Source organism: Anas acuta, chromosome 2 (genome assembly GCF_963932015.1).
Source record: "Anas acuta chromosome 2, bAnaAcu1.1, whole genome shotgun sequence".
NCBI classification, from domain to species: domain Eukaryota; kingdom Metazoa; phylum Chordata; class Aves; order Anseriformes; family Anatidae; genus Anas; species Anas acuta.
The window spans coordinates 106,257,369-106,278,054 of NC_088980.1; the positions used below are offsets into that span (position 1 = coordinate 106,257,369).

General features: G+C 39.9%; 1 protein-coding gene and 1 long non-coding RNA gene across 12 annotated transcripts in view; one reads left to right on the forward strand and one right to left on the reverse strand.

The window, feature by feature from the left end:
* LOC137850956 (uncharacterized) overlaps positions 1–10,962 on the forward strand; it is a 39,598-nt gene extending 28,636 nt beyond the window's left edge. For both annotated transcript variants that reach the window (XR_011092923.1, XR_011092922.1), the window contains exon 3: positions 3,331–10,962. This is a non-coding gene — a long non-coding RNA (uncharacterized lncRNA). The remainder of the gene's footprint in view (positions 1–3,330) is intronic.
* DLGAP1 (DLG associated protein 1) overlaps positions 1–20,686 on the reverse strand; it is a 419,465-nt gene that overhangs the window by 76,901 nt on the left and 321,878 nt on the right. For all 10 annotated transcript variants that reach the window (XM_068671536.1, XM_068671535.1, XM_068671534.1 and 7 more), the window contains 2 exons: positions 20,407–20,584; positions 17,738–17,978 (listed from right to left, as the gene is read on the reverse strand). In XM_068671536.1, the coding sequence (XP_068527637.1) occupies positions 17,738–17,978; positions 20,407–20,584 (419 nt within the window). The remainder of the gene's footprint in view (positions 1–17,737; positions 17,979–20,406; positions 20,585–20,686) is intronic.

A 20,686-nucleotide genomic window follows, 5' to 3' on the forward strand; every position in this document is an offset into this window, starting at 1 on the left:
GCCTTGGTTTGAACATCTGTCTTCCAGAGCTTCAGGCAAAAATGTCAACACTTTTTTATTATTTTATTTTATTTTATTTTATTTTATTTTATTTTATTTTATTTTATTTTATTTTATTTTATTTTATTTTATTTTACTTTACTTTACTTTACTTTACTTTACTTTATGATTTTATTTATTTTATTTTATTTTATTTTATTTTATTTTATTTTATTTTATTTTATTTTATTTTATTTTATTTTATTTTATTTTATTTTATTTTATTATTCTTTTAGAAAAATACATAGTTATGGTGTGGTGCTTATTTTTTGTTTTTTCCTCAGCATGTGAGATATCTTCAGCTTTTGCAAGAAAACCATTTTGTTGAACATGTTGTTATCCTTTCTAAAATGCCTGTGGAAGACAATAAATGTTTACATTCTGCTTCAGACTCTTTATTGTGAAACAATGCTTACTTTGAGGGAACCAGGGATTCATACCTTAAATGAAAATCTCTGGGAAAAATCGTTAGCTATTTTCTTTATGTGACACCCTTTGTTTCTACATGAGAATATATGCATAAGGAAATCTAGTTGTTCTCAGGTCTTGCAAAACTGATCTCCACTTGTGTCATTGTGAAAGGCAGAGAGTTCCAGCAATGCTTTGTAGGGCTTACTGCTGATGCTAATGAAGAACAATCATGTTGGAGGATGAAGAATGCATTGTGGTCATTGGTCTTTAGGAAAGCTATGACCCAAATTTGCATTTACCCTCTAGAGGGTTCTAATTTATTCATTTTTAGTTTGAAATGATTCTCCGTCATAACCACAAGCATGTATACTTCAGAGGAATGTCAAATCAGACTGGCTTTTTCTGCCTGGAACTAATTTGTACCCTAAATTAGGGGTAAAAACAGTGGAATTTATTGAAACAAGTAATATAAAGAGGAGAATGCATGAAAAAAAATCTTTCAAGATTGAATAAAGCTGACCAACTAAAAATTAACAAAACCTGGGCACAACAGAAACATTCAAGAAAATAAGCATTGCTTAATAATAAAGTTGCAAACCTCTGCAAAAGAAGAGGCACATTTGAAGTTAAGCACCTGTTGAAGGATTTTATTAGCTTTCTAAATCAGAAATATCATTTCACATTCCTTGTTTCCAGGATCAGATATCCGTCTCCTTGGAAGCAGGAGGTACAGCAGATAATGACCTCTGTTATGCTTTCAATGCTGCTTGCTACTTGCTGCTTTCTAAGCATGTCTTTATGGTTTTCTAAAAGCTGTGAGAACAGTTTTCATGTTAGCAAATGAGGGTATCATGGCAGTTGCATGAGTTCCAGAACATGAAAGACAAAAGGTGCCCAGACGAACTTCACTCCTTGGGACTGTCTGTCTTTGGCACTCGAGGCAGCTGTGAAATTCGGAGCTGTGCCTTGGCTGCTGCAAGCTACAGCATCACACAGTTACACATCACAGCCCGTGAAGCACTCAGGCTGTGAAGGAACTAGTGCTAAGCACACCTGCACAATTTTGTTGTGATTTCACAGATAGCCTCAGCTGCTCAGCTTCAGAAGACATAAAGGAATGTCTTTTCTTCTGATATCCAGAGAGGATGATCTAGGTTATCTTTATTTCAGGGCGAAATTCACTTCAGCTACTGAAGCACTACGGCTTTCAGTGTTCAGTAAGAGTAAGAATTCTTAATATTTCCATCAGAATACATAAAAAGAAAAAAAAAAAAAGGGTTTATCTTGTAACTCTTCAGATTGCCTGAACTAGGCTTAATTCATACTACCACTGTTATTATCAACTTTTTTTTTTTTTTTTTAAGGGTAATTGTATTTGTGTTTAAAGCTATTTAACAGTTTTGTACCTTGTGTCAGATTAGATTATGGCCAATTGTGACCCATTAATGAAATGAGGGATCTCTGTAGGCAATAAAATGAGATAAATCAGCACATCCATGCGCACTTATTAAAAAACTTGACCCTGTGCCACACAGTCCATGCATCTGAGTGAAATACAGGCCTTACTTTCACCCATTAATTTTAGAGTTCTTGATCTACCAGTTGGAAGAACACAATATACTGTAATTGTACTGTATTTTTAACAACTTGTTAAAAAAAAAAAAAGATTTTTGTAAAAGAACAATCATGAAGTGGAATTAAGCCAGTCAGATTACTGGCAGAGCTTTCTGCTGAGTATGATTAGATAAAAAGAAAATGGAGACTGGAAAAAATTGATCCTCTCAGCAGAATTTGCCGTAATTATATGCAGGATGAGAAATTAGCTATTATTCCACTGTTAAATTCCTTAAGTGGCAAGAAGGAATTGCATAATCTCTTGCATAATCTGCTAGTTCAATCTTTCTATGTAGAATGAAGAAACATTTTTCCTGTTAAGAAAAATGGTGACGTGGATAATCAAGTTCTATAAACCCATTAATTTCCCCCCCTTATGGGTCAGGCAGTGGACAGTATTGAGATCACCTTGCTAGCAGTTCTTCAATAGCCCAGCAACTTCTGTTTAAGAGTTTTTATTTTCAGTAAGTACAATAACTAAATTTCACACATGCATTTGGCCTTTGCAAGCCGAAATGCAAAAAGTCTCTGAATCTCAAGTACTATTCTTGTGAGCCAGATTCTTTTTAATGGTTCATTGCTCTCATGACCTGAACTCTGCCCTGTTGCCAATGGGCCAGAGAAGTTACATTACAGTGAACTGCATTCTTGTCTTTTTACTAATAAAACAGGACTTGGATTGAACTTTGGTTTCTGCAAGGAACTTGTCACTTGAAGTGCAGCTTTTTCAGTCCTACTTCAAGTGGAGGTAGTACCATTATGGTAAATAATAATTCTGAGAAGACACAAATGACTCATTAACTCAAAGAGGGAATAGACTACATAGCCTAATGAGAATGGGAGACTGACCTTAATGCTACCAAGTACAGTGAAATAGCAACAAAGACATTGTGAAAGGTTTACACAATGGCTGGCTCATGGATTAGGTACCAGAGTCAACCATAAGCACAGCTACACAAGTTTTTCAGTGTAAAACTTCTCAGTGCTTCTAGTTTCAAAAAATCAGAAACAGTTCTGTAGTTTACTCAGACTAGCAATGTGAAACATAATTAAAGGAAAAAGAAACAAAGCAAGAACCTATGAAAAGGGACAGCTTGTCAGAAAGATAACTACATACGGTTCAAAAAAGTACAGTAAAAAAACCACTGTGTTTAGCATGCCTCTAGATTAACAATGCTTTTTCCTTAAAAAAATGGCCATATGTGCTCTGCTAATAAAAAATGGCCATATATGCTCTGCTAATTCTCCCCATTTCTTTTATTACAGATGCTGCAAATAAGGATGATCTTACAGTTCATGCCTGGATGGGTGATCTTACCTGTGATACTACCACAATCCACAGATAACCAGTCTGCTGAGATGGCCTCACCATTATTATAAATGACAAAACAATCACAATTAAAACATGGAAAAGAAGGAAAAAGAAAATCTGATTTTCTAGGCCCAGAAACATCTCTCAAATTGGCAGAGCTGTAGCTCTGTAATCTCCCCTTTACTCCCTGCAGCCTGTCATGAAACATTCTTCAGCTGGCATTGACACCTACCTGCTGGGGCTGTCCAGTTTGTCCAACTGCAAGTTTGACTGTGAATGCACAGCTCTCCCCTTCATGCTAATCGAAAGGGTGAAACCGGAAAATGAATGTATAGGAAAAATTTAGAGGAAATAAAGACTATTACAGCCATGATTGATTAAAATGTGTGTGAACATCAGAGAGATGCAGACCAGTAATATTATGATACAAGAATGCATTTAGCATTAAGTATATAATCATATAAAATATGAGTATAACAGATATGAATCCAGAGAAAGTGTCTGTATTCAAATCATGGAAATTAAATTAAACGCCTTCTGAAAATAACAGCTCTAGCTATCTGTATGCCATATCTGATGGGGAAAAGGACATCTGGGACACTGCCTGGGAGTTCTTCCTTGGAAAAAAAAAATATTTCTTCTGTATATGCCACAGGTTGAGATGCAACACTTTTATGTCATATATTTTTTATATTGCAGTTTACGTCTTTAAGACAGAGGCAGATTAGTGGCAGATCTCATGTATTCTAAGTTTGCCACAGAATATATAGTTATGCATTGCTGTTTGGTATTCCCTCAGCTTTTTGTGAAAATGTCAATCACATGGCCAGTTCTAGGAAAAGTCTGTTGTCTGACAGTTTGCTTGAGGTGTTGCTGTCTGATAAACTACAAGACATCAGAATTTTTCGTAGGCAGGAAAAAAAACAAAAGATAGAAAACTATGTGATAAAAGTATGTACAGATACATCACAAGGTTTTCTCCAGAAGAGTGTTCTAGAATGGCTGGAGAACTGTTAGTTGTAAAAATTAGAATAAAAGACCTAGGAGAAGTGTGGTGATGGACAAGAGTGACATGAGGTCATCAGATATAGTTTTCCATACAGCAGTGTTTATTAAGTAAATGAGCTATCCCATTAGCTTCTGCTTGTCCCCAAACAAATCTTCATTAACTAACCACTTCTGCCAAGCATGGCAAACAGCTCAGGCTTGATTACTGCAGGGAGTCATCACGGACTGAGCCAGAGAAACCACAGTGTAAGTACAAGTCTAGGAAAAGACATGCCAGTTGCCTCCAACATCAGCCAAGTATTAAAGTATGGATTCAGTGGTGACAGAGTGAGAAAGCTGTAGTGAGAGTAAAGACAAAATGCATGAAATCCGAAGTTCTTTACAGAAACACATTTTAAGCAGACAAACTGATAAGAATCAGCAAAACAGCTATAGTGCATAATGGAAAGCTGACTGGCAGATGCCTGGCACATCAGCGACACATGAAACATTTGCAACCCTCATTCTACAAAATGATTTAATTGACATTACTGCTTTTGCAATGTAAGCCTCTTTTCACTTAAGTTAATTTGAGAAATGCAACACTTTCTCCCAAGTTGATGAAAACCCATCACTTTGTGACTTTCTGCACTTTGAGAAAGATGTATGCTAATTTGGATTTTGCAAAATCTCTACAACTGCCCCAGTAAAAACATGCCCACTTCTCTCTGTTACACTGTCAAAAAGCAAGCATGCACCAGTTTTATTTTGAAAGTAAAATGTTTTTCATAACAATATGAATGAGCTAGATATTGCTGACAGCTTGAATTAGTAATTTCCCTGGGCTTCTTTCTCTCTCCTAAGAAGAATAATGTCATGCTCCAATAACAATAATAGATTTTTCAAGAGGAAAAATTAGATGTAAAAGACGATGCCAGATGATGCCAATGTAGCCAGTGCAATTCAGTGTCAGAAGCTGACAATGCCTCAAGGCTCATAGAATATCACTTTGCAGGTGAGAAAAAGAAGTACAGTTTTGAAACTGTAAGCTTAGACCAGGTGGATATGCCTAATCCTATGCCTATGATAAATTTCATGCCTGGAATTACTACATTGAAGTTGTTTGAAAACTATGCTGTTTATTTCTGGAGACTAGTGATAGTAACCGGCAACATTTTGTAGTTACACAGGTTAAGGCTTAGGATAAAAAAGACCTTTTTTTTTGTGCTTCTGCATACGTGCTGGCCGGAATACCTCATTGAAAGAGTCCCTGACTCCTCTCAACACATGCTGGAGAGGCAGCTGGCTGAAGATTCAGTAAAGCTTCATTTCCCCATCAGCAGTAGCTAGCAAATGCAGTTTTTGCCAGTTCCTTGAAGGTGATGTGAAGGGCATACATGTACCAAGAACATTCTGAGAAGGAGAAGACAGCTGGCTAGCAGGAAGTGCACTTACTTGCAGTACAAACAGAAATAATCTCTTTAATAGACACCTGTTAGTTTTGCAATGGGTGGCCTTTTTGTATAGTTGTTTAGCACATGCATATGAAATATTGTGTCAGTAGTCAGTTCACGATATGATTTTATAGACATCAGATGCAAGGTACCCGGGACTGCTCCATCTCATCCTACTAAGCACAATCTCTCTGCTAATTGTGGGGGTGGAAAGAGAGAGAGAGCCACTCCTCCTACCTCTTCCATTTATGAATGCAACAGAAACAATCTTGACATTTTCTTGTGCCACAACTTTGTCTGTTATTATAGCACAGAGAAAGGGTAAATATTTACCTCACTGCCATTCCCCAAGATGTTGTCTTTTCTAGCAGGATAATGGAAAACAAAAAACCAGCATTTGAAATGATTGTCCAGAAACTATGTTTTGCAAGCCATTTTTATACTATTCCCTAGGATCTGGTTCAAGATTTAAACTTTTGTCAGAAAGAGACTAGAAACATTTACATTTATAATTTTTTAAAATATCATAAACTGAATTCCAACAGATTGATACCCCTGACCCAGACTCTTCTGGTTGTAAAGGCACCTGCAGGAAAATAGAGGAGCCAGATGTTTCTGTGACACCAAGCATATGGAAATTATGAGCTAATTCTATGATGTTGGCAGCTGAGGACACTCAGCACCTTTTACAATTAGATCCTCAATTAGCAAAGTTTGTAGTGGAAAAAAATCTGTCTCACTTTTGAAGAGTAACAGACTGCTCTGATCTGCAATATTGTACTTAAAATATTAAAAAATCTATCTACAAAACAGATGGGAGAAAGAGTTACCCTTCACTTGATGAAATTCCAACACTGCTTCTGCAGTCCCATGAATTCCCAAAGCTCTTTAAGCTTTCTGTCCAGTGCCTACTCTAATCTGTCATGCTCATTATTTTCTATTCACTAGTTACACCGGCCTTTTAAAGGCAATAAAGGGATTCTGGAAGCCATTACTTTGATGACCATCTCATATCCCTCTCTATCCCCTGCCTGCGGGGAAACTGGAGACTCATCACAACCAGAAAATATGCCCTAAAAATGTGTCAACTGCTGGCTACGCTGGTGGATCAAATGACATCAACATAGTGTGCTAGATAGTACATCATCTGCATCTAGTTCACATACCAAGTCATATATGATGAGGGAATAAAGAGAAGTCAAAGCATTTTGTAAACACTCAGGCTGAAAGCCCTGACCATCTATTTCTTACCATCATCTATTCATACAGGAAATGGTGTTATTGATTCTACATGTTGATGAAATGAGTGATTTTTGAAGTGCTGGACATGTTTCTATTTTACAAAACAATTCTAGACCTCTTTGCTAACTCAGAGTTAATTTCTTTTTAATAAATTAAAAAAAAAAAAAAAGCACAAAAACACATGCTTTCAGGATTAGTACCCCTTCACCCTACATCTTTTACTCGACCATCCCACCAGACCTCACAGGAAATGAGACCAGCCTTTGCACTTAATGTGAGCCTTCTCTGTTGCAAATAGTCGCCATAAGGGAGATACGTGCTTCCATTCTCAGCAAGCATTGACAGAAACAGGAAAAGGCTTTCAGGACAGCAGCACGTATATGATGTTCAGAAAGGAGGATGGCTAGGGAGGCAAATCAGATGATGGTAGCATGTTCTGTTTTATAATACCAAGTCTGGTATGTGCAAGAACACTATACCTAAACAGATGTCAATGGCCCAGAGATAACTGCTGTGAGGTTAAACACAACTGCCCTCTTATACTGAATGATGCTCTACATGTTCTGCTAATGCAACACAGCTCTTCAGCCATGGTTAAAATCTGAGAGAAAGATTTGGGAAGGGTAAAAGTTGGTAATGGAAATCTTAACTGACAACTTCTTGCCCTAATTTGTCTCCCTTTTTCTGAAAAGAGAATAAGTCTGAGCTGTTCATTAACATAACTTTTAACATGATCTAGCTTCCCCATAGCAACATCCCATAAAGGGAGAGACAAAAGAGGTGTGAATGAAGACAGAGGCAGCTTCCTTGGAAGTTGGTGCAAGACAACAACTGACTTCAGCTAGGTGAGAGCATGCAACCTTCCAAAACACATCAGAGCTTCCAACAGATAAAATAGGTCCCCTCACCCTACTTCCATTTGTCTGAATACCTTCTTCCCCTGCTTTCCCTTTTTATTTTAAAGGGCAAATGGCAAAATGTCACATGCGAGTTCAGGGAACTGCGTGAGATAAGACAGTGATAAGACAGAGATAAGACAGGCCACGGCACTGAGCACCAGCTAATGCTGTCACTTAGGTGTAAGTTACACGCAAAATGGAAAGCTGCAGATTTTCTCTGGACTTCCTGGGGCAGGAAGATTAGGGCTAGTAGTTCCTGGATGGGTTTGGGTTTATCCATAGCTTATATGTTTTTAGTCTGCTAAGACTGTGCCTTCTTCCCGTCACAGATGCACCTCATTGTATTCGACTCTTAGCAAAGTTCAGAATTATAGATAACACTCTATGCTAAGAGTTTAGGGAAAGTGGGAGCAAGGAATTTCAATAGCCTGCCTTGTTTAAACAAAGAGCCTGCTAGCATTTATTTTGTTATGCTATTACAACATTCTGACTTCCATGTAAACCTTCCCACAGGAATACAGATCTATGTTTTACTTTAGTTAAACATAGAATTTATTTGAAAAGTCATTAGAGCAAAAAGAATGGTTATCAAGTCATCGCTGTCTTGACTGTACTGAGATGAAAAGTAGGCATCTTTCTCAACAGAACAAGCAAGAGGTCTGTCACAGTAGAGAGTTCTTTAATATTATTTATTTATTTATTTATTTTTCTTCTCCTCTGATAGCTTATCTCAAATCCTTGATCAGAGCAACTAGGAATTGTTCTACTCAGATGGCTTACTGCATTTTAAGTGGAATGCAATTTAGTGCTCTCCCATCTGACCAAAGCCAAATTCAGCAAGTGAAAACAATTTCCGACAACCAACACACTGATTCCCCCCACCAGAGGCCAGACAAAGGTTGTGGCATTAGAACAGATTACCCGCATTTGCCTACAGTGTGCCTTTGATAAAAGGGACTATTAGTCTGTAATGGCAGCTAGACTGTCCTTTGCAAGATAACATTAGGTATTTTCCAGAACTGAGTATCTGAGTCGTTTTGTGCTTTGTAATTGAGCATTGTAAGAAGCACTGCAGTGAGATCAGAGTAACAGCAAGAAATAAAAAGAGTACATTGTATCTCTATGTACACTTCACAGCTCCTGTAATTTTTTTTAATGCACACATTTCTTTGCTGCCGCATTTCCTTTGGGTTTATCTGTGGTATTACTAAAGAAAAAAGGCAGTGTCTGTTTCAAAAAGCAGTTAATAATATATGCACCCCATAGTCCACCATAGCTTCAGAAAGCCAATTACTGTTAGACTGCTGCATAAACGTATATTTAGGCACCACAAAAATGTGTAATTATTTACTGGATCCAGTACCTAATGCATCATATCTGAGCTCTGAAATGGGAATTACATGATGGGATACAACAGCATCAAAAAATTGCTCTAGTAGAAGAGGGGCCCTGCAGAGCTGTACTCATTAAACGCACTTATTAAAAATTGTTACTTTTTTTTTTTTAATTCCAAAATCACTCAGTCACTTTAAAAAGCTCATCATCATCAAATATCTTATCTTTTCTCATTACTTCTTGGAATACACTATGGCCCAAGAGAGCTTTGTAATTAATATCTGAAGACAACTTATCTCCAGGGAGACCTCATTGCGGCCTTTCAGTACTTAAAGGGATCTCATAAAAAGGATAGAGGACTCTTTACTTGGGTAGATAATGATAGATTTAGACCAGACATTAGGAGGAAATTCTTCACTGTAAGGGTAGTGAGGCACTGGAACAGGTCACCAAGAGAAGTTGTGGATGCCCCATTCCTGGAAGTGTTTAAGATGAGGTTGGATGGGGTCCTGGGCAACCTGATCTGGTGGGAGGTGTCCCTGCCCATGGGCAGGGGGTTGGAGTTAGGTGATCTTTAAGGTCCCTTCCATCCTGAGACATTCTGTGTTATGATTCTGTGAAAAATGTTCAAGTTTGTCCTAAAGGAACAATGTGAAACTTATTGCAGGAGACTGGCAAGGCATTGCTGAGGGCTGGGCAGTAGCACATGCTAAAAAGAACAACCCGAGTTATTTTTATCCCCTGGATAGATTAATTTAGCATAGCCCCTTCAGGAAAGAGGCCTAGGTCTTGCTTCCCAAAAGACAACTGTAGTTAGAAGTGACCACATTAGTCTATTTTAGAAAAACAGTAGGAATTATTACTGAAAATGTGATTGCATTATATAAATTGGGCCATGTATTCATCTTACTGATTCAGCTCATTTCTGCCACTGCCATCACAAAAACACTGCATTTAAAGTAAGCCAGAACAAAGAAAAGATTCAGGTCTTTGTTGTGCTTCTCTGTTAAGTGAAAATTGAATTATTTGCTCTTCATTTGTTATTGGCATCTCAGCTAAGGGACAATGCATACTTAATGCACAAAGTTCTGTTGTGTCTCTAGTTCAGAGCGATGACTAGCCCCTGAGCACAGCATTTTGGATAAAGATTACAATATCCTCCCACAATCTGTAAGTGGAAACAGACCCCGGGTTTATTTTATATTCTGCTCCACATTTTACCTATTAGTGTGCAATTACAAGCTGGCGCTGCTATGGGAAACCTGCTTCCTTGCGATGCAATTCCAGCCATATTTCAAAGGGGGTTTTCCCACTCCTGCTTGCAAGTCAGAAAACATTGTCCCCCAAAATGCAGATACATGAGGCTGCCAAGTGAGATCTACTGCTGGACCTGCCTGCCATGAAGTCGCATCAGCCTGGTCCTGCACCGCATCTCTCCAGTGGGACACCAGGCAAACTGCTCTCAGACCCTAGCAACACTGCTGCCTCTGCCTGAGGGAGACCTGTCAGCAAGCTCAGGCTTTGTGATTCAGGGTAGACAAGTCTTGCGGAAATGAGCAGTAAAGACAGTTGATTTAACCACTGCTTCTTGGACTGTGGAAAGGTTTCATGTTTGTTTATAGGCATAAAAAACAGTTAATTCTCACCTAATGAGACTTCAGGCATGTGGTACTCAGTCAACACAGCAACCTTCAAATTATTGCACTGCTTGTAATACCCTTCTCTGTATTTGCAGTGGTAAATCAAGCAGTATTTTGTCTCAGCTAAGCACTGAACTTTCAGGCGTTCTAATATATTTGGATAAGCATGCCTGTAGGCTCCAACAGGGTAGTTGCAGTACATGTACACCAGTAGAAGTGGGGTGGGACCAGGACTGTCTCACTGGAGCTGTACACTGGGAAGTTGCCATCTACCTGGGGCTCTGGACCTTCCTACAACCATCTCCACATAATGGTGCACTTGATAACACACAGGCAAATGAGCTATGCTTTTTTGAGGCAAAAGCATAGCTCAAACCTTTACACAATCTGTACTGCATCAGGGAGAGCTGTGCAAGTCTGGTCATGCAAAATGATTATCACTTTAGCGTGTGCAATATAATAAATGGAAATGAATTAGCTGCAGAATACATTTAGTTACATTCCATACAGACATATGCAAAGGGCATCCGTAGTACTTTTAATTGCCGTACAATAATCTCTTAAACACTAATAAATACTAAAACATTTCATCTGATGCTACTAATCACTGCATCCTCTTTGTTTGTGCCGCCACGAGACAACCTCCTTAAAAGTTTTTTTCATAGAATAACATAGATTTCTCCTACAGATCTCCTTCTTCTGCAAATATTACACATTTTCCTGTTTCACTGGAGACAGTCAAACCTACAAGTCACAGGGCCATCCTATTCTCAGCATCAGGAAAGGCTGGTGGGGACTCACAGCACAGCAGGCTGAAGGACATTCAGCAGTGTGCCCTTGTGCCGTGGGTATCTGGCAGCGTGCTGTGCAGTCTGCCAAAGCAGTCTGCAAACCAGAGCTGGCAGTCTGAGGGAGGTTGAGTGCTGGTGAGAACACATCTGGGGTCTGTGAGCAGTATGACACTCCCCAGCACAAGAGTCTCAGCACAAAGTGGGCACTGAGACAGGTAGGGGGTCGAGTGTGATGTTCCCATACGGGTTGATAGGTAGATCTGTAGGGCCTGGAGGCTGTGGGGGGAGCTACTGGACGGATGGTTATAGAGAAGGCTGAGCCATGCTTTTGTCAGATGTGCATGAAAAAGGACATGAGATAGTGGGCACAAGTTGCACAAGGGAAATTTCAGTTGTTTATATGAAAAAAAATAAAAATCATACTGCAGTTAAGTGCTGGAAGAGGCAGTCCAGAAGTACTGCGTAATTTTCATCCTTGGAGATATCCAAGCCCTTTGGACAACCAGAGAAGTCAAACACACAAGTGTTATCTGAAAAAAACATCAGAGTTTTTCTGTCCTTCTGGAAATGTCTACAAAGATCAACACAGTCCTTCAGAACATTTTAAGATCACAGTTTTGAATGCTTAAGGCTGTCTCTCCAAATCCTGGCAGTATCTCAGACAGGACCAAACAGCTCAGGGTTTTAAAGATTAAATTCGATATTCATAATTAAACAGAGAAAAGAGGCAGAGCCAGGGAGAAAGATGAAAAATTGGTGTAACACATTCCACTGTCTGACATTGCTTACATGGTGAACCAACTGTAGCTACCAAGCATTCCCTAAATAGGAACCTGTGTAATATATACTCCAGCAATCCCCTTCCAGGTCACAAAATTCTGTATGTCCAAAAGGTAAAAAAGAATTTATCAAACTTATTTTGACTCCTGCCCTTGGCATAAATACACCACATATAAACCAACCTGCCGCAACCTGCCAAGTGTTTGGGTATAGCCAGTCTTTCCAGGGCTGACTCTCTTGTCTTAGCCTTGCTCCTTTCTAACTCTTCATCAGAGCAGTTTCCATGAGTGCCTGCATCATGGTCCAGGTCAGTTAGAAATCTGCCAGCAAGAACTGTGTTCTCAGTTTTTCTCATTAAAAACCTCTCCTAGCTTCATAAACATGTTTTTTTTGTGTGTGTATATGCATGTGTGTGTTTGTGCGAGTATGTGATGTGGAGCTTAAAATTCACAAAGCTAACTTTGGGAATAGACAAGATGAAACTTGCTCTATCTACAGTCAGATGCCTCTGAAATTAGAAACAGTGTTCTCTTCCAGGGTCAGCTCCTCATTAGTAAAGAAAAACATTTTTAAGCACTGGTTTAAGCAATTTGATAGTGGATCCAAAGGCAGACTGCATTTCAGAATTACTCAGGGAAACAGAGGAAATGAACCGTGTAAATTCTTTGTCAAACAGCTTTCTACACTTTCCAAATCTATTTTAAGTTCAACATCTGCAGGAAGGCCTTAACTATTATTATATTTCTTCAGGCCTTCTGTGGAGATACCTTCATTTTGGTAGAAGTCCAAAAACCAATCCTGGCTTCATTTGGAAATCAAATCTGAAACCCTCATTCCTTATTTCTTTTTCAACAGAACAGTCTTTGGAAGGACAGCTCTGAGGAGTCCTGGAGAGCTTGGACACAGCTGGTATACAGTCAGTTCCAGCCTCCTTCTCCACAGGCTTTGGTTTTATTTTTGAATTCTGCCTGGCATAAGTCTATTTTTAAGGTTGTTTGCATTTTTTTCCCATTGGCTAGGCAGTCAGTCCCTTAGAGATTTTCCACAAAGTACCTGACCCCTCTTGGTCAGATGTTCCGAAGAACGGAAAGAGAACAGCTTGCTCAGCTGAAGCACCATAATTAGCATACACTGTGATAACTCTCAGTCCTTTTCTAACCTGCTGGCTACACAGCACGATTTCCTTGGGATTTTTGTTTGCTTTGCTTTTAATCAGAAGTGCAATATTACTGAACATCACCAGATGGCATTGCTGCAGATAATTTTGATACTTCTGTTTATCTGGCTGTACGGAAGTTAGATATTGAGAAAACACCTATTGCAATCTAGTGCAGAGTTTTCTCGATGTTACAGCTTGAGCTCAGGTACACATTTTCCACTTAAACATATCCAGTCTTCGTTATGTATTTGTACCCACGTGTGCTAATGCTTAAGCTCTCACAACATCATAAGGTTTATCTGTGCCGCAAAGGAGTGAGCATGGCTGCACAGGCACGCTGTAGAAACATGACCTACAAAATTCTTCTGCATCGTACAAGTCAAATACAAGCAATGTGGGAGAAAGATGTTCTTTAGACTACTTTAAATTTTCATTGTTTCTTAATTGCCATGCTCATTGTGCACATTGAAATGATTTAAAGGCTTTTTAAATTCTTAAAAGGCTGCCTATTTAGTGACTGAATCTGCTGGCTGAGGAGTTTCAGTTACAATGGCTTCATCTGCAAATAACCTGGGATCAAATAATGTACTAACTCACACCTCATTAAACAACTCTGAAGAGACCAGATGACATGGGTGGCAGCTTTTAGTGCAGGCTATGCTGTAAGATGTACAATGCATACCGGCACTTGAGGGCTGCTGGAGCTCCCAGCCTGCAGAGCCCAGAACTGGGGGCAAGCTTGGTGGTGTGGGGTCAGCTCCCTCCGTGGGTCTGACTAATGTGGAGTGAGCAAATATCGGGGCTGTTGGACTGCTTCAACCTCCCAGCTTTCCAGGCATGATGAAGTTGTGATGTGGCACTCATTTCCCAAATGTTTCTATGTCTGTATAAAGTGGTAAATTCGTATTTTCTTTTCTTCATTTCAAAACCCTTCGCTTGAATACAAGGATAAATTACCATTTCACTTACAAGACCATCTTGTGAACAAAGTGCATGACTCCCACATACATGCAGAAACATTCACTTTGGTGAGGGTAGGATATTTTTTCCCACTTGTAGTCTAGCATTTCATTCTGGTGATGACAAGAGCTTTGTGCCTACAGCCTCATTTTCACACCCGGGCTAGGTTTCAGCCAGATGCAATCACCCCACTGCGTTGCCTCAGCTGCAGGAAGACCAGAGCAGGCTGCAGAGACCACCAGTTGGGCACCCAGCCATCACTGAGCTCTGTCCCACAGCCAGAATATTAGTGCTGGCTTTATGGTTAGATTGAGCACATCCAAACAGCTATGCTGGTAGATATGTACTACCGCTTTCAGAACGAAACCTCCATGCTATGGGGCAAAAGGAAATTAAAACCTGAGGCAGCAACCATTGTAGTACATGCTAGCAGGCAGAGGTATGGTTTTGTCCATGCTGCTTACTTAATATTTTTATTCAGATGCCCTGAAAGGCTGTGGGCCGTTGCTCTGGAGGCAAAATTTTTAATCCAGTGGACAGATAGCACCTTTTTGTCTTTTCTATTACCATCAAGTTGGTGTTTTCCTGGGCTGCCAGCAACGAAATTCCCACTGTCAATGTATGATCAGAGCTTTGTAGATTAGTCCCCGAAGAAAGATCTAATGTTGATGAAAGGAACCTTCCTTGGTTGAACAGGCAAAGGTGTTTCTGGAGTGGAAGGACTGCTCTCTCATTTGGGGATGTTAAATCCATAGTTTAGATCATAACTGCCCTTCTGTCTCCCACAAAAGCATTTGAAACATCGCCTCAGTGGAGATAAGTCTGAGATATCTTTCTTCTTTCTTCATATCTGCCTCACTGCTGTGCCATTTTATAGAGGCTGATATTAAGAGAAACCATCAATGATGTCTTTCCTGTTATTGTTTTCTTTCTATGAGCCAGCCACAGGCAACAACAAGGTAGTCAATACAGATACTTTTGGATGGAATTAATTCAGCTCTAATCCCCATTAAATGGATAGAAGTATGTAAGTCAGGTAATAAAAGAGACAAGTTGTCTGAAATGCTACCACTGCAAGGGATGGGCCCTTGGGAGTCCAAGAATTAAAAAATGAGAAAGATAACTCAGTAAAATTCCCACAGCAGAAAATAGATACCTACAGCAGGCTTCAAATGCTTCTGTGGATGTACAAGGAGAGGGCTGCAAATCACTCCTCTCTCTATTTTAAGGGGCTGACTACATAAGCAGTAACATGACACAGACCCACTGGACTACATTTTTCCATAACATAACCTTATTCCTATGATTTTTTTTTTTTTTTTTTAATATAGCCAGCTGCCCAGAGAAGAGACCAGGACTCTGCTTGTGATTGCACTACGAAAGAGGAGCGTAGACCAAAGACAGTTTACAATAAAGACTTTCCTCTTATGGGTTTTCCAAATGCTTTTAGCTGATACATATAGCCCCCTTCTCTGTTTACACACCCCATTTATATCCCCTATACATCCCCAAAGAGAGGCACCGTTTTTCTAAGTGACAGAAACAACCCCTCATGCAAAGAAGTTATTACCTTCTGGATAAATGGTTAGTTACTTTATTTAGAAAAAGTGCTAACACAATCACTTTCAAAGAAATGAAAAATCACTCTGATACATCCACGGTGATCCAACGCAGGCAAAGGCACACTGAAAAATCCCTGAAAATGTCCATCCTTCAGCTTTTGCCTCACAGTTATGTTTAGACACCAGCTAAAGCCCAGCAATGAAGGAACACACACCTTACTTAAATCCTGTCTTTGTGGTGCGGTACGAACCCTTCGTGCACACACATACTACTTTCACAGCAGAGAATTTTGTGAGATGAAAACTATTTCTTAATGGTTAGTGATTTTGATGAGAACTCCTCTGCAGCATTTCTTAAAAATGCTTTGATGTTTGTGATGTACTGCCAATGTATTTCCAACAGAGCTTAAACTGGTTACTTTTAGAAAAATCATGAATTAAGCTGAACACTTTTGGTTAAAAGGATTGAAAATATCCTTTGATGGCATAAACCAATTGACAAGCAGCTTTATAAAAAGACTGGAGTTAGAGATAAGGAACTTACAATGTACAAACAACTGTACCTGGGAGATAATACATAAAAAAGCAAAAGTTTAGAATACAGAAAACAGAAATTAGAAAACCTGGAAAAGAGGTATTAGGTACAGTGAAATACTTGTAATAGTAAATATTAGTCATGAATATGAACAGTACATGAATAGTAAATGAAGCTTGTGTAAAACAGAGGAATGGATGGAGAGAAATCAGGAGAAAAATGCCCTTCCTCATCCTCCCACTGTGAAATACACACGCATATGATGGTTCCTGCCTCTTGCTGTCCTTTTGGTTTTTGACTTGCTTTTCCTTCCCCCTAAGCACCAACTTTGGCAGTAGCATCTGGAATTCATCATGGTTATTTCCAAAAGAAAAGCAACCTTAAAAGAAGAGGTTCTAGAAGAGATAAGGTTCGTATTTAGACCGAAACTTTTCCCTCTGGCAGGGCTTGAGTAGTTTGAACTGTAGAAGGAGTAACAACAGGGTGTGAACACGCATGTTTTGACCTGCAGACCTTTTCTTCTTTCCTTCACTCCCATTACAAAAACACAGCCAAAAAAGCTGTACCAGTCTCCTGGAGCCATTAATCAACACACCCAATAACTTCCAACTTTCAGAAAGCACAAAGAAAATCACCTGACAAAGCAAAACTTGGCAGAGGTACCCTCCACTGCTGGTAAGAGTTAGCAAAGCTGCTAACACAGAGCCTTCTATTCAGCTTTGCTAAATTGTGATTGCTCTTTTAGGGATGAGAGCAGGAGGAGATATGACCTTGGACTTCTCTTCTGTGAGCTCTTAGCCCAGAATAAATTAGCTTGGACACAGGAGGCAACACAATTGCATCAGCCTGGGTCTGTGCCTAGTTTTAAGCTGATTATTCTGTCCAGCTCCCTGCTGAAACACAGACTCTCTCATGGGCTTTATGTCTGGCAGGGATCTCGTGGATGACCTGATGGAGCCACACAGAAAGGTACCTTCCCTTTCTGCCACCCCTCTGGACGTCCATTTTGCTACTCACCAGTACTGCTCTGGATGGTCCTCACCGTAGTGGTTGTACGCGGGGGAGATGAGGACCGCAGCGAGATGCACTCGTCGTCCTGGGAGCAGCCCTTCTCGATGGCTCTCACGTAGCTGTGGCTCCTCATGCGGAAGCAGCCGGGCATTGGCAGATCCAGCGCCTCCACTGCCTGAGACTCGAGCTCACTGAACACTGACTCGCAGACGGACTCGAACTGGCCGTTCACCTCCATCTCGCTCACCTGTGGACAAAGATCGGGCAGGTTCAGCATGCCCCCTGCACCACCCCATCCTGCACAAACACACTCAAGCAACAGGGGCACGATGGCCAGTTCTATTAAAAGGCCGCTTTGCACATGAAGAACAGATGAATTGCACAAAACACATTCCATTTTCCAAAGCAATAATTGTTAAGGAAAAAAAATATACACAAAAAGAGGCTTTAGGCAGAAATTGATTGGTATTTAGGCTCTTGGTTCCAGCCAAGACCAGTGGAAAGCTGTGAGTCCCCACAGTAGCAACTGGTTTACCTCACCCTGGGGGGCTGAAGCTCCAGCCATTATGACCATTAATTACACTGAAAAACTGGAATCACGCTTTCTTTGGCGGTAAGAAAATAAAGGTCAGCTTAACCCTGGGACACAATCAATGCAACCCACAGGCAACCGCAGTGATAAATTTGAGGGGCTGGGAAGCCCAACTGCAGATGTGCCAGCAAAGAGTTGAAAAGGGGGAGGCTGGTAAGGCAAACAGTTTTGCTGCAGGGGGAAAATATTTGTATAACTACATCTCCTGGACGACCCCTCTGGCTGAGAGCTGAAAGGTGCAAGGGAAACCTTAGACCCTTTGTGGAGCAGACACTAGGTGGTGACAAAGACTTCCACTCTCGCAGGTTAAGGAACATTTAAAAGCATGTGGCTGTGCTGCAGATGTTGCAAACCTGGAAACCACCTATCTCTGCTTACATAGGAATGGATGTTCATGTTTCTAAATTCAGAGTGGAGCCCTTAGTTTGGCATTAAAGCATCATAATTATCACTGCAGGAAACATGCAAACAGAAACTATCACTTGAGGGTTTTGCTACTTTCTATGCATGTAAAAAGCCATGATACCAGGAAAAGTATTAGATACCAGAAGACACCAGATTATATTAGGCTGATGCAAAATAATATTAAATATTCAATTCCAGGATGAATTTTAGTAAGGCAGACATTATGACTTTCATACATAAAATGGAAATAGGAAATCTCTAAAACATTTTTTTTCATAGGGAATCTGCTAAAAGAGCATGGAAAAGTGATGGATAGTACATTATATTAACAATTCTACAGTGGCAGAGAAGAGCCATATCCCTGCATAAACATCTGTGAAGTAAGACTTTTTTTAGATTGTTATTTTCTTATTTATATTGCCAAGCAATACTAACTCTTTGGCAGACAGCTCTAAGTGTTAGATGTCAAGCTAAATAACTAAGCTAACCTAACCTAATGCTTATGGTTTCCTCTGGGACTTGAATTTCAGTGCTGCTTATCTTAGATACATCTTAATCCTACTTTGAGAGCATCAGCTCATACCCTATGCGAAGTGCCTCACCTATAAAACACACAGCAGAATAACCTGAAGCTACAATGTCCAAACACAGAATACCACAGAAACTCAAACTACAGTTTCATTCTGAATGGCCCATGTATTTGTTACGGTTACAGCTGAAGTCTTAGCATCAATAACGTCACGAGTTTTTTGACATTTCAATGATTTGACATGTCAGTGGTAAGGGGCCAGTATTCAGCACCACAAAACCTGTCTGCTACACTTCTGGACTGGTGTAACATAGTACTTTTAAACAAGGGATTTATCTAAATGATCCATTTAAGCAAACAAGCCAGAATCATACCAAGAAGCTAAAAGATTTAGCAGATGACCCTCAGGTGCACTGCCCTGTGGAGTGCTAGCACTTCTGCAATTCTTTCCAATCTGTCCCTAACCAATTCAACTGTACAAGCATGTTGTATGCAAGGACAGGCTGACAGGCTATTTAATGATGCTGACATTCATAAACTGAATATGTGACAGTGGGATTTATTTTTCTTCTGGTTTAGGATGAGCACTAAGAAGTCCCACAGAACTTCAGGTTAATATTATGGACAGACCTTTGCTCTTTATGTATATTCTGTGATATTTGCACTATACAGGTGAAAAGTTTAGAGGTTATCAGGGTTAAGAATGTATACATTAGGACAGATTTAATCTAATAAAATACTTAAAATATTGTGAAATACTGCGGGCTTAATTTTCCCTTAGTGGCACAATCAGCTTGCAAATGATTTTTTGGAGGTATTCAAAAAGTTTGATTTCAGGCACTACACACAAGATCCTTAAGAGAGCCCTGTTTAAAGACACTGTTGATGAGTACCTGCTTTTGGAAAAGAAAAATGAAAGGTTAAACTATTCGTTCAAACAAACTGCATGTTGTCCACTCATCCTTTTGTAAAAGGCAGGCTATGGCATTATCAAATATTATACTCACAAACAGCAATGTATGAAAACATTTTTTTAAAAGATGTTTTGAAAGCATGTAGCATACGGCAGCCTGATTTTATTTAAAGTGAAATCAAGCTTTTCCACGGCTTGGTGCTTCCTGTCCATGCTGCCCATGCATGCCCTCCCACCTGGCTGATGGTGCTCATGGCTCTCATGTAGCTCTCGTTGCGGGAACGGAACTTGGGGGATGTCAGCAGCCCCGCGGGGTCCAAGCTGTCCAAGCTCCTGTTGATCGAGACTTCGCTCACTGCCCTCAGGTAACTGTGGCTCCGGATCTGAAGCTTTGGCGAGTGTTCACTGGATATCCTGAAAGATTTGGGGGGGGGAAAAATAATTATATATATATATATGTCATTGAGTACAAATGGTCTCACCAGAAGCAGGGATAAATAGGTGTTTTTCATGGGG